At 39.5% G+C, this 15,042-nt stretch overlaps 1 protein-coding gene across 1 annotated transcript in view; it reads right to left on the reverse strand.

The window, feature by feature from the left end:
• Nucleotides 1-207: 207 nt before the first annotated feature.
• OTUD4 (OTU deubiquitinase 4) overlaps nucleotides 208-15,042 on the reverse strand; it is a 52,667-nt gene continuing 37,832 nt past the window's right edge. The window contains exons 14-21 of the mRNA XM_042781435.1: nucleotides 13,351-13,513; nucleotides 10,352-10,475; nucleotides 9,991-10,046; nucleotides 8,990-9,070; nucleotides 5,775-5,913; nucleotides 4,926-5,186; nucleotides 3,119-3,159; nucleotides 208-1,422 (exon numbers count right to left, since the gene is read on the reverse strand). Of these exons, the coding sequence (XP_042637369.1) occupies nucleotides 208-1,422; nucleotides 3,119-3,159; nucleotides 4,926-5,186; nucleotides 5,775-5,913; nucleotides 8,990-9,070; nucleotides 9,991-10,046; nucleotides 10,352-10,475; nucleotides 13,351-13,513 (2,080 nt within the window). The remainder of the gene's footprint in view (nucleotides 1,423-3,118; nucleotides 3,160-4,925; nucleotides 5,187-5,774; nucleotides 5,914-8,989; nucleotides 9,071-9,990; nucleotides 10,047-10,351; nucleotides 10,476-13,350; nucleotides 13,514-15,042) is intronic.

The following is a 15,042-nucleotide window of genomic DNA, read 5'->3' on the forward strand; positions in this document are numbered from 1 at the left end:
TTGAATGAATAAAAATGGCAATACCAGGAATTCACCTGCCCCTTTGAATTCATGTCCAAAATCTCCTGTCCAAATTGAGAGTGAGGGTCAAGGGGGAGGGGAGGATATAGTTCTAATTGGGTTTTATTTTAATGTATCTTTAAAAAGCCTTCAGAAATATTCCACCTAAGGGTGTCTGCTCTATAACACTCCAGCAACAAACAAGTATCAAGTGTGTTGTCCCCGATGGCCATCTCCCATCCCTGACCTCCTCCTGTCTCCCCTGTATGGTCGTCCTCTGACATTGCGATGGTACTGATAACCTTCATCCCGGCTTCTGCTTGGCTGCCCTTTCCAGGACTCCTCACCTCTGGCATGTTGATAACCTCCCCTACCAGAGTAGCCCCAATCACTTTTGTACTTTCTGCCTCCAAAAGTCTGATTATAGAACTGCTTGGATCTGCCGCTTCTTAGAATATTAGACACTTCATTTTCGTCTTCTGAACTCTCTTCTTTTGGTCTTTGGACTCTGCTATCCACCAAGTTGGCCCCAGGGCTAACCACATCAGGAGCAGTCTTAGGATCTTTCACTTTTTCTGGTTTTTCTTTTAGACTTGGAATGGTCCTTTTAGGCTCAAGTTCAACAACAGTTCCTCTCTCTCTGTTTAGAATCTGAGTAGGAACATGAGCCTTTCCCTCTGCTACAGGAGGGGTGGAAGCCAAGGCCAAATCTGCCTTAGGTGTCTGGGATGACTGCTCTGCCCCACCTTCACGTCCACCGGTCATACCTGCTTCCAAAAGAGGGAGTGCATCTTCACCCCCAGCCTCCTGAAACTCATCCACTGCTGAAACTGAACCACATTCTTTAGACAGATCCAGATTTTCCAAGGCCAGATCCAATTCTCCTTTCTCATCAGACGGCAGTACAATATTCTGCCGCATTACTGGATTTTCTATGAATCCCTGAAATGGGTATCCATACCAAACATGAGGAAAGAAAGGAGGTGCAATGGGAACGGGGCCTAAGAATGGATTAGGTCCAAAGGATGGTTGTGGAAATATATTCTTGCCACTCAGTGACTCTTCATATTCAGCATGAAGAAGCTGCCCGGGATTCTCAGATTCAAGATCAGGCTGGTAAGACAATTGTCCATGACTTTCAGACACCTGAGACGAAGGTATAACCAGAGGTGAAGAAAATGTTGGTGGTCCGATCTCTGCTGGTGGCATCTGACCATTAACACTGGCCTCAGTCTGCATAGGAAAGTGTGCATCTGCACAGGTACAATCACTTTCATTCTGAGTAGAAGGAGCTTCTTGGAACCATGGACTATGAGGATACACAGGGACAGGGACCTTTGGGTACACCCTGCAGGCTGCCAGGTAGGCCTGGTGCAAAGGGTATAGGTAAGAATGTGGAGCCCACATAGGACAGCTATATGCCTAAAAGAGAGAGATAACAACATGATAAGCAAAGAGGGGAAAAAAAAGACACTCGGCAAGAGTTTCTATATAAACTACTGGACTCGAGTTTCTTATGTCATTAAAGACCATAACTCACATAATTTGCAGTCCAAAAGTTAGATCATGAAAAGGAACTCGGTGAAACAGCTGTACAAAATTAAGTCACTGCTTTAAGACCCTGTTCCTTGCTTCTCTGTTTTGTCCTGAAACTAACCCAAATTTCTGGTACAGAAATTGGTATGAGATAATTCAATGAGTCCATCCACAGATTTTTTGATCATTATTTTCATCCTGTGGAAAATAATTTCAGGTGGTACAGATCTCAGAAACCACCATCAGCTTCTATCTTTGAAGGTGTTCCTCACTGGCTGTTTAGACAGACCTGCATTTACTTTCAGCTTCTACCACTAATTCACTGTGTGATCCCATGCCAGCCAGTGAACTTGTCTGGACCTGTTCTACCAATAAAATGCTGGTATAGAAATATATGCTCTTCAACATCTCCAACATTAAGACTTAATTCCAGGAACTGCCTGAGCACTCACTCTGCTAACAAGAATCAGTTACACTTCTAGACAAAGAAGAGTAATGCTGAAATATACCAAATCCTCCTCCTGCCAAGAAACAGCTAAACACAAAGGATACATTACCAGTTAGTTGGCTAATTAACCAATTAGCTAAAGCCAAGATTAGCTAAATATGAAACTACCCAGTGAATATGGTAGATGGTGAAATTAGTCACGTCTCTTTTTATAAAACCAGTTAGTAGACTAGAGTAGGGCATTTCACTTCATATTTTAACAGTGTGAAAACCACAGAAACTGATCCAGGACAGGAGACAAAAAGACACTGATAAGGGCCCAGTGTTCTCCACCTTCTCATTCCATGGCAAGCTTTTCTTGGGTTGGCCACATCCTAAAAGATATTGCTGTCCTGCTACTGAACAGCCACACCACCTAATGTAAGAATACTATCACATGTTATTTTTTTTTTTATCCTTTCAACAACTGAAGTAAATGGAAGCATATTATCCTCATTCCATAAATAAAATAAGGTAGGCTCAGATCTACTAAATGGCTTGTCCACAGCTAAAGAGTTAAAAAGTGATGAAGCAGAATCTCAAACTTAGATCTTCCATCTAATTCCTCAATGAGGGCATTTCCACTAGGCTGCCCATAACTTGGTCATTTCCAGAATATGCTCACAGGGTTAAATCACTGGTGATTAAGAAGATAAGCAAGCAAAAAGTAGAGCTTCAGCCACCACTATACACTACTGAAAATGATGGTTCTTAAAATGGTATGATTCAGTAAACCTTTAGTTACTGACTGTCAGGGCAGTTAACACTTACTTAAATAGTAATACAAGTAGTCCCCAACTTACAACATATTTGAGTCGTAACATATTGACATATTTGACAAACCACACTTGTGACCATCCTTTTTTCCCTTTTTGGTGGCTTACATAATGTGCATATAATTGAAGCAGGAAGTGCCTATGATACTGATAAAAGGTGGTAATAATGAAAACTAAGAAAAAAAGTATTCAACATTATGTCAGAACTGACTTACAATGGAGTCATCAGAACAGTCTCATATATGTCAGAGACTACCTATAATTTAAAATAGTAATAACTTAATAAAAAATAATCTTGAAACAAACTATAAATACATACCTTCACACCAAGATTGAAGAAGAATCGAAGAATGCTCTTATCTGAAAATAATAATAATCATTCACTAAAATTATACACACAAAGCTCTTTTTCTCATACCCTCAAATAATACAAAAATGTGCAGTGTCTTATAGTGCTAGAGACAATTTCACCTATTGGAATTGTTTTCTCTATCATATAATATAGAACATTCAGATTCAAACTGCAACATAACCAAGAACTGGAGCTCTGGTAGCACAGAGCCTAAGGCATCTGACTGCTAACCAGCAGATTGGTGGTTCAAACTCACCAGCCACTCCGCAGAAGCAAGACTGGGCAATCTACTTTCATAAACATGCACTGCCTCAGAAACCCAGTGTGGGTCGCTATGAGTCGGAATCAACTCGATGGCAGTGGGTTTGGTTTTTTGATTTTATAACCAAGAACTAGGCTCTGTTGTTACTGCTGTTAGTTGCCATCAAGTCAGCTCTGACTCATGGTGACCCCATGCACAACAGAACTAAATGTTGCCTGGTCCTGTGCCATCTTCATGGCTGCCAACAGGCATGGGTCCATTGGTGGCATAGTGCTTAAGGCATCTGACCACTCCCTGGAAGGAAAGGTGGGCAATCTACTTCTGTAGTGATAGCGCCTCAGAAACCCAAGGAGGGGTCACTATAAGTCAGACCTGACACAATGGCAGTGGGTTTCCAATTGGGGGGCTCATCTTCCAGCACTATACTGAACAATATTCTGTAGTGACCCATAGAGTTTTCATTGGCTAATTTCCAGAAGCATAACCAGGGCTTTTTTCCTAGGTTTGAAGCTCTGCTGAAACCTGTCCACCATGGGTGACCCTAGTGGTAGTTGAAATATCAGAGACATCGTTTCCAGCATCACAGCAACATGCAAGCCAGCACAGGACAACCAACTGACAGACAACTGGTGATAGTCTCTGTTACTACATACTAATTCCAGACTCAATGTGCTTTGCCTATGTTAATATCTCAATCCTCAAAAAAGTTCAAATTGAGAATTTCATCTGATTAAAAATAAATCTAGGTGAAGGAAACTCACATTTTTTACTGTATTTCTTTTCCAACTTTTCTGTGCAGTTTTAAAAACAATGAAATAAAACTAGGGGGAAATGGAAAAATCAACATAAAGCTAACTTGTAGTTAACATGATGAAATTAGATCCATTTCATATTAGACAGGTACCTGTAGACTAACTTGCCAAACATCAGACCACAGACTATTAAGACAAAATTACCCACACAAATGCAAATGAGAAGCACCTAAGTAGTCACTCCATTACTCTTTCAGTTTTTCTACAGATAAAAAAATTTTATAAACTAAACTGAAATAGGAGTAAATTCCATTTTTTTTAAATAAAAATTATATTAAGTAACTACTACTGAGTATAGTATTATATTAAAAGTTACTACGGATCATAGTCCGTAATGTTTCATGGAAGAAGTAATGGAAACAGCTCTAAAATCCAGACCAATGAAAAAACACAGTAATGTTTAGGGATCTGGTTAGTAAAATTATGTAAGATCTTAATTCAAAATGGTTTCAGTCCATTTTGGGGAAAAAATGACATGAGGGGAGTGGGTTATTAAACATACAAAAAAATCTTTTCTAACAAGGAACCAACTGAAATAGGAGAGAGTAAATGACTAACAATCAAACCTGTGCTATACTTCCCAAGTAAGTCCTTTTGGCTTACTCAGCACTCAGACCTGACTTCTAATTAAATCTCTCCATTTCTCACTAAAACGGATTCCACATGAAAAATTAAATTCAAACATGAAGAAGGATCTCACCTTTAGGAAGGTCCTCCCCAGTGTGACACAGTGAATAGGGTGGTGCAATGGCTCGATCTCCCTTTTCATTACAAGGAAAACCAGGATAGAGTGGGTCCTGGTAAAGGCTCAATGTCTGAGGCAAAGGCATCAAAGGCTGGTTAACTGCCTGTATTGAAACCGGAACTGGAGAGGGTGTTAACTGAGCTTGTGACACAGCAGAATCAGGTCCAGTGGTCAGAGTCTGTGTCACTGACAAAACAGGAATTGGAGCAGGAACACCTATAAAAGAGAATACAATATTATAAAAAGGTAATAATTCTCTATAGGTATGTTTCCAACAAGCTAAAAATAAAGAACTATGTATAAATCGACATAGCTGTTAAAAATGTACATACTTAAGCAATCTAAAAAGTACTTTTTGTATCAATCAAAGACCCTCCTAGCCACACAGTATGAAACCAATCCAAGAAATAAACTTTGCATCAATATCTTCTAATAATAGCCCTGATAAACATGTGTAAACCATGGGGCCCTGCCAAAGGGTTCAACTGGGGGCATAAGGAACTGACCCATGGGAGAAGTGTCAAACTGTGGTCCCAGTTAATGCTGAACCATAACAATCAGGAGATCATCAGCTCAGACATCACAATCCTGAGATCTGGTGGAACATCTCAAATGAATGCCACGCAAATGAACTTGGCACTCCCACAGGATGCAAAGCAGAGGATCACAGATAGTGTCGTGAGGCTCCACAAACCTACTTTGAGGTTTATCAAATACTCATACAAAAATTTTAAATGTCTAACTTGAAAGGCTTTCATTTGTTGGCTGATTTCTTTTTTTTTTTTTTTTTAATTCTTCTCTAACCTGCTGGTCCAAAAGTTGCAGGTTCACTTGGCCAGGCTGGCACAGTGGCTGGTAAAGAAGGCACTGCAGGAGTTAGATGTACCTCTGGAGAAACTAGAATGGGAGCTGGATTTGACAAAGACACGTGTTCTGCTGGTTTCTACAAGGAGGGGAAAAAAGACAAAAATTCAGTTTTCTTAAACATTAATTTTCACCTGTTGAATGTAACTTTAGTTGCCTGACTTTTACACAATTGTCATTTCTATATACATTGTCCTTCTAGTCTTAAGAAGGAAAAAAAAAATAGGTGGTTTTGTTTTTCAAATGTATATTTTTCAAATCTCTTTAATCATTACATTCCCTGTTTGTTGTTAGGTGCCATCCAGTCGGTTCTGACTCTTCTAGGTACAACAGAATGAAACAGTCTGGTCCTGCGCCATCCTCACAATCATTGCTATGCTTGAGCACTGAACCATGCTTGAGCCCATAGTTTCAGCCACCGTCAATCATCTCAATGAGAGTCTTCCCATTTTTCACAGACCACTGACTTTCCCAAGCATGATAATTCTTCTCTAGGACTAGTCCCCTCTGACATCATGACCAAAGTACAACAGACAAGTCCAGCCACTCTTGCTTCTAAGGAGCACTCTCTTACTTCTAAGACAGATTTGTTGTTGTTCTGGCTGACCATGATATAGCCAATATTCTTCACCAACACTAAAGCCTGAAAGCATTAACTCTTCTTTGGTTTTCCTTATTCATTGTCCAGCTCTCACATGCATATGAGACAACTGAAAATACCATGGCATGGGTCAGGTATACCTCAGTATTCAAAGTAACACCTTTGCTCTTTAACATTTTAAAGGAGACTTTTGCAGCAATTTGCCCAGTGCAATAAGTTGTTTGATTTCTGGACTGTTGCTTGTACAGGTGTTGACTGTGGATCCAAGTAAAATCAAATCCTCAACATCTTCAATCTTCTCTCAGTGTACTATGATGTTACTTATTAATCCATTTGTGAGGACTTTTGTTTTATCTTCATCAGTAAGTGCTTCAAGTCTTCTTCACTTTCAGCATACAAGGCTGTGTCATCTGTATGTAACAGATTGTTAAAGAGTCTTCCTTCAATCCTGCTGCTGTGTTCTTCTTCATACAAGTCCAGCTTCTTGGATTATTTGCACAGCATACAGATTGAATAAGTATGCTGAAAGGATACAACCCTGACACATACCTTTCCTGATTTTAAACCATGCAGTGTCTCCTTGTTCTGTTAAAATAACTGTTTGAACTGCCTCTCGGCCTAAGTACAGGTTCCTCATGAGCAAATTTAAATGTTCTGGAATTCCCATTCTTTATGATATTATCCATAATCTGTTATGATCCACACACTCAAATGCTTTTTCATAGTCAATAAAACAGAGATAAACATCTTTCTGGTATTCTTAGCTTTCAGCCAAGATCCATCTGACATCAGCAATGACATCCTCGTTTCACGTAATCTTATGAATCCACTTTAATTTCTGGAAGTTCCCTGTTGATGTACTGCTGCAATCATTTTTGAGTTATCTTCAGCAAAATGTTACTTGCTTGTTATATAGACATTGTTCAATAATTTCCACATTGCACTGAATCACTTTTCTTTGCATGGTACACACATATGGATCTCTTCTAGTTGGCTGGCCAGGTATCCATCTTCCAAATTTCTTGGCGTAAACTAGTGAGTGCTTCCAGTATTGCAACCATTTGTTGAAATATCTCATGTCCATCCATTTCTAGAGCCTTGATTTTCACCAATGCCTTCAGTGCAGATTGAACTTCTTCCTTCAATACTACCATCAGTTCTTGATCATATGCAACCTCCCAAAATGGCTGAACACTGACCAATTCTTTTTGGTACAGGTACTGTGTATTCTCCTTCTATCTTCTTTTGACACTTCCTGCATCATTCAATATTTTGTCCAAAGAATCCTTCAATATTGCAACTTGAGACCAGAAGTTTTTCTTTAGTTCTTTCAGCTGGAGAAATGCTGAGCATGGACTTCCTTTTTGGTTTTTTATCTCTAGATCTTTGTAGATTTCATTACAATACTCTGTTTCAAAAGCCACCATTTGATATCTGTTTAATCCGTTTACCTCATCATTTCTTCCATTTGAAAAATATGTTTGAGAGCAAGTTTCAGAGTCTCTTCTCACACCCATTTTGGTTTTTTCTTTCTTTCCTGTCTTTTTAACGACCTTTTGTTCTCTTTATGTATGATGTTCTTAATGTCATCCCACAACTGGTCTGGTGGTCTTTGGTCACTGATGTTCAATGTGTCAAATCTATTTTTCAGATGATCTCTAAATTCAGGTGGGATATACTCAAGATTGTATTTTGGCTCTTAAGGACTTGTTTCAGTTTTCTTCAGTTTCAACTTAAACTTGCATAGGATCAACTGATGTTCTGTTCCACAGTTAGCCCCTGGCCTTGTTCTAACTGATGATATTGACCTTTCCCAATGTCTTTTTCCACAGATGTAGTCGACTTGATTCCTGTGTATTCCATCTGGCAAAGTCCACATGTACAGTTGCCCCTTATACTGTTGAAATAAGATTTCTGCAACAAATAAGTTGCTGGTCGTGCAGAATTCTATCATACCAACTCTGGCATTATTTCTATCACCAAAGCCATGTTTTCCAACTACCAATGCTTTTTCTTTTCCAACTTTTGCATTCCAATCACCACTAAGCCAAAGACAAAGAAATTGAAGAGTTTTACCAACTTCTGTAGTCTAAAATTGACCAAACGTGCAACCCGATACACTGGTGACTGGAATGTGAAAATTTAATTACATTCTCTCCTTTCTATGAAATAATTGTTACAGATTCAGACAACTCTAAAAAAGGTTTTGAAATAAAGTAGAAATTTACAGTTTCCCTTTAAAAATCTAATTTTCAAACCAACCCAACACAAAGATAACACAAGATACCAAACATAAAGATATCAAATATAAACATATTCAAAGTCAGTTCAGAAGAATGACTTCTATGCCCAGAAAATACTGATTATAAAATAACATTAAAACAGAACATTCTTGAATAATCCATTATAGAAAAATAAGAACTGTACTCCAATTGTGGTATTAGCATAAATTCTCCTATCTCCCATACAGGTATTTTGTTTTTAAATGATCACAGCCAGAACTAAGAAACCCAAAGAACAGTGCATTCAATGTCAAGTGCAATAGCACACTTACTTGTTCTGCAGGAGATGGGTATTCTAATTTCTTGGACTTTGATGGTGATGAAATTCTTGCACATTTATCACTGTCAATATTCTTCAGGAACAACAACAAAAAAAAAAGGCGTAATTTTGTATCTCAAAGACTCACATTCTAGGATAACTGTGGTTGCCTTTAAAACCCACCCTATCTGCACCAGACTAGGAACTCTGGTGACATAGTGCCTTAAGGCATCTGACTGCTTACCAGAAGGCTGGTGGTTCAAACCCACCACCCACTCCTCGGAAGGAAGGTTGGGTAATCTACTTCCATAATGATACCGCCTCAGAAACCCAAGGAGGGTTTCACAATGAATCGGATGTGAATCAATAATGGCAGTGACTTTGGTTTTTTGGTTTTACACCAGAATAAATCATCTCACAACTGAGCATGTCTTTCAATTTTCTTCAATCTTCAAAAGGTATATAATTTGTCTGTACATTTTTGTCATATGACACTAAGGTAGTTTTCACTGAAGGCATCGTTTCAAAACAGTATGTTGTTGTCTGCCACTGAATCAATTCCTATTCATAGCAACCTAATAGGACAAAGCAGAACTAGGGTTTCACAGACTATAATCTTGATGGGAATAGATCATCACGTCTTTTGTCCCATGGAGCTACTGGCTGAGTTTGAACCACGGACCTACCAGTTAGAAGTGAGTGCTTAACCACTGTGCTACCAAGACTCCTTAAAAATCTCAATCTACAATAGACTAATGAAGAGCAAAAGCTACTTTACAACAATTCAGTTAGGGCATCAATAATGTACCTTGAAGAAATAGTTGTAATTTGTGAGTGACTTCCCTTTAACCTCCAGCATGTCTTCCCAATTCTTTTCTCTGCTTACCTACCTCCCTAAAACATACTTATAAAAGTTGAAAGCATCTCCATCTTCTCCTTCCATTTCTTCCTGCTATACTATCACAGGGTTAAACGGGGCGGGAGGGAGATGCAATTAGTGTTTAAAACTTTTACCTCCAGTGTGGCTGACTCAGGTTTCTTATCCAACTGATTATGTCCATGGGTAGAGTCTGTAACATATCAAGATAAAAAGGTCAGTATCAGCCACCAGTCAGGTTTGAATACAGAAGAATAAAATGATGACAGAGAAAGCTAAAAGTACTATTTGAACCAAGGTTAGTCAGTATAAAATACAGTTTTCAAAATAAACATTTAACATGCTTTTGTTTGAGTCAACCTTTATTTATAGTAGTCAGGTATATATCATTAAATAAACTGCTTAATGATTTAAAAAGAAAGAGTTTTTTCTTCAATGTATGGCTTTAAACCAAACACAGATCTCTATCATGTACCTTCAAATAATGAAATAACCTACCTTTATCTTTTCGTTCTTCAGTATCCATTCTCCGTCTGCTTCCTTTTCTATCACTCACATGTGATGACTTTCTGTGGACACATGGGTTGCTACTCTGAGAAGAAGACTGACTGACTGAAGAGCTCTTTAAAATCAACAAAACCCAACACTTTGTGTTAAAGATTTACCCACAAATATATGAGTACTACATAATTACTCTTCATACTTCTGCCTAAAAATCTTAAAATTCATAGCCCTGCTGCTCTTATACTTCTGATCCTACAAAATGCAGGACCAAGGATACGTATTTAATTTTATACTCTTCTTATTATATTCTTCTAATTATATTCTTATTACTGGTCAGAGTAAATACACAATTTTGTCTAAATTAGTAGTTACAGACTTCTAAAGGACATCATAGCATAGTGGCTAAGACACTTGCCTGCTAACCAGACGGCTGGCGGTTCAAACCCACCAGCCACTCCTCGGAAGGAAGGTTGGGCAATCCTACTTCTGTAGTGATACTGCCTCGGAAACCCAAGGAGGGGTCGCTATGAGTCGGGGCCGACTCGACGGCACATAACAACAACAACATAACAACAAAGGACATCATATTTCAGAATGCCACCCTGACCAAACTTTATCTCTGCAACTTCCAATTACATGTTTTATACAAAGTATAAGATCCTTATACCAATCTTCCAAAGGAGCCATTACAGAATTATATATATAGGCTGTAGTAAGGGCAAAAAGCTTAAGTCCCAATTAGCAGATACAGTACACTGGGAATCATCACTAAAAGGCTACTGACTGTCAACAAATCATTTAAGCTCTGCATGATTTGTGAAGACAGAGAGGCTAGAGTAAGTCAGGTTTGTTAATCCTTTCCTTTCTAGTACTCTACAAAGAAGTATTTCAATTTCAGCCCTCTTTGGTAGGAGAGTTCTAAAAGACAAATCTGAGTCATAATCAAATCTAAGATAAGATCAAACTTCCTAATCTAATAACTATGCGTCAAAGACCCCATTTTAACAATAAAATTTTACAGTATGCCCTGACATCACAGTAGTTGTAGTTTTACATTCACAAACTGAAAAAAACTACAAAATTACGAGTACAGTTTAAATGAGTTACAGGTTTTTATAAATATACATAACTAGTATGTTTTAGGAGCTCTGGTGGTGCAGTGTCTAAGGCATTTGACTGTTAACCAGAAGGATGGAAGTTCAAACCCACCAGCCACTCCTCAGAAGGAAAGTTGGGCAATCTACATCCGTAGTGATACTGCCTCGGAAACCCAAGGAGGGGTCGCTATGAGTTGGATCCAACTTGACAGCAGTGCATTGCGTTTTTGTTCTAGTATGTTATGGGAAAACAGCACCCATATATGGAAGGTAAATGCACTCGGCACACAATGCCTAATTCACATACACATGAGTACTTCTCACAATAATTCCTAAACCCCAACCCATGTCCTAGGCTGAATTACTACTCCAGAACAGCTGTCTTCAACTGAGTTAGTTCCTCCAACCTCTGAGGGATTCTACAGTGTAAAGACAACTGAAAGTGTGGGGCTTGCGGTGTAGTAAATTACTTAGTGTGGCTTTTCTACCCATAAGTCTTCGTCAACTCATTGGTAGAATGAGCAACTGAGGAGCTCCTGATTGTAAATGTTATCCACGTGGAGTATTTCTGTTGGGCGTGGCACAATACAATGTTCTGGGAGGTTCCCACTCCCTCTCAGGTGCTTAGAGTTCTGATGCTGTGATTGGCTAGTTTTGACCACCCTGCTGGGCTCAAAAGGAGGCCTCCTAGAGGCAGAACTCTCTCTGACTGCTGGTGGAGGAAGATGTGCTGCTGAAAGAGACACGCACTGCTGGGAAAGAGATGCAAGAGGCGTGCATTGCTGAGTGAGACACCGAGGGACACGCACTGCTGGGGGAGAGACTGTGAGAGACTTGGCTGAGAGACGGTGGGCTGGGAGAGAGACAGCGTTTTTCCTGAACTCGAATTGTAGCCTGGTGCTTCCCTAATAAACCTCATAATCTGTGAGTTCTGTGTGGCCACTGCAGCAAATTATCAAACCCAGGAAAGAGGTGGTGGTGCTTTGGGAGAACGGTTGGAGAAAGGGCTGGAGGGAGGCAGCATGTCTGGCCTTGCAGTAATAGGCCTTGGGTTACTGCTGGTAATCCTGTCTTCCTCTTGTGGGATTAGAGGAGGTCAGAACATGTGGCCTCCTTGTCGTTTTTGCAGGGCTTTAAACTTTATACATATTGGGTCCTCCTATATCATTCCATTTTGTTTAATACACTGTTCAGAGAAACTGTGAGCCACCATTTGGGGTACTACTCACCAATACTTAAAAAGACCATGTGCATAGGGTTCCCAGACCCACTAGACAAATAGGTGCCCCTCCCCTGTGCTGTCAATGAACCCTCACAGGGTATTTACTTCACTCTACCTGAGAACTGTTTTCCCTTCCTCAAATGATTTAAGAAACTGGAAGACAAAGAATATTCCTTTCATCAAAGAAATATTAATCACACCTAGTGTCTGACACTGAGCAAGGGCAAAATTACAGCAGCATTAGGTGTACTTCCAATCTTATACTCTAGCACTAACATTACTAACCATTCTGAAAGGCAGATCTCATTGCATACATTAGGTCCTACTGGTTAATGAAAAAAAACAAGGTTTCCTCATTTTTATATCTAAAGGATTCTGAGTTGTGAATCTCTACTGTACATTTTTGCTAGCAAAATAAACATGTTGGCTCAAAAGCAACTACTAGACTAGACATGAGTAAACTAATTTACTTGTCTCAACTTTGCTTCCAACTAGCACTATATTTCTAGGCCTCATCTTTCTCATGCAAAATGTGAAAAAGAAATAAAATTACATAATTTTGAGGTATCTTTCAGTTAAAAAAGTATCAGGCTACCATTAGAAATTATGATTTAAAATAAAAAATGTATTAAAAGAAAGTAACAGTCACTTCTAAAATCTCTTTTCATACATACAGAAAGGGCTGGGAAAGCCTGTTCATCTCTGTTCTGAATCTCATAGAGTAAACGTGATTCTTCTATAGCTTGCTTCTCTCTGCGCTCCTCCGGGGAGAGGCCAAAATAGTTAGATTCTCGACTTGTGTGATCAAAATCCTCAGCTCTCTCACGATCAGGTTTTCTGTCAAATAAAACGTATTGAGCATCTAATATAAATCATCTACTTTGCAATACAAATATCTGACTAGCTTAAGCTATATTCCAATACTATAGAACTTTTGGCAACCTGATAAATACATTTTTTGCAAACAGAAGTTCCTATAGCATTAGACTACATTTCAGAGTCAAGAGACAGACTTATAATGAAAAAAAGAAAAGGAAAATATTACCTCAATCTGAAGTAACACAGAAGTAATTGATTCCCCTCACTCCCTGTGGTGTAGTAAGTTACCTGGTATGGCTTTTCTAGCCATAAGTCTTTGTAAACTCAGTGGTGGGATTTGCTGTGAGCAACCGAGGAGCCCCCAATTATAAAAGTTATCCACTTGAGGTATTTCTGTTGGGCGCAACACAAAGCAATGTTCTGGGAGGTTCCTGCTCTCTCTCTCAGGTGCTTAGAATTCTGATGCTATGATTGGTTAGTTTGGCCACTCTACCAGGCTCAAAAGGAGGCCTCCTAGAGGCAGAAGAGGTCTCTGACTGCTGATTAAGGAAGATGTGCTGCTGAAAGAGACACACGCTCCTGAAAGAGACATACATTGCTGAGTGAGACACCGAGGGGCACTCACTGTTGGGAGACTGTGAGAGACTGTTAAGAGACTATGGGCTAGAAGAGAGACTGAGAATTTTTCCTGAACTTGAATTGTAGCCTGGTGCTTCCCTAATAAACCCCTAATCTGTGAGTTGTGTGTGGCCACTGCAGTGAATTATCGAACCCAGGAAAGAGGTGGTGGGTACTTTGGGAGGAACGGTTGGTGAAAGGGCTGGAGGGAGGCAGCATGTCTGGCCTTGCAGGAATAGGCCTTGGGCGATTGATGGTGATTCTGTCTTTCTCTTGTGGGGTTAGAAGAGGTCAGGAGATGTGGCCTCCTTGCCCTTTTAGCAGTTGGTGTCAGAAGTTCTGGGATTTGTTGAAGTGGCCCCAGACTAATACAAGCATGGGACTTTGTAAAAGAAAGAAGGAAGGGGCCTGGGAAGTGAAACTTTGGATTATTAGGTGGTTACTTTGGTTGGTGTTACCTAAAAGGAGGTAACTGATCCAGGGGCTAGGGCTTTTTGGTTACACCCAACCAAAGGCCCAAGGCCATATACACAGACTGATGGTAATCATGGTGAAAAGATAAACCTGGAATGTCTTTAAAAGGATTATGTGTTTTGGATTATGTGTTTATCTGAATGTACTAAGGGTACTACTGCATGTTCTCTTACCTGCCTGTACATTAGAAATGATTATGGGGTATATAGATAATTAGAGTGTGTAAGTAAGTTTGCCTTCAGCTGATACTTGATTGGATACATTAAAAGGGGAAATCGAATTTGCCCAGAAGAAACACAGGCTTTTGTTTTAAGCCCTGTGTGTAGAGACTACTAGGAGCTTAGGTAGAAAACCTGAGCCCCACCCACTACTACTGAGGGAACAGAAGATTTGCATTTGAAGAAAGGACCTGAAGAAAAAAAAAGACTGTTTGGTTTTTTTGAATTTTGAGCAAG

Source organism: Orycteropus afer, unplaced genomic scaffold (genome assembly GCF_000298275.1).
Source record: "Orycteropus afer afer isolate SDZICR_OR568_19922 unplaced genomic scaffold, OryAfe1.0 scaffold00120, whole genome shotgun sequence".
NCBI classification, from domain to species: Eukaryota; Metazoa; Chordata; class Mammalia; order Tubulidentata; family Orycteropodidae; genus Orycteropus; species Orycteropus afer.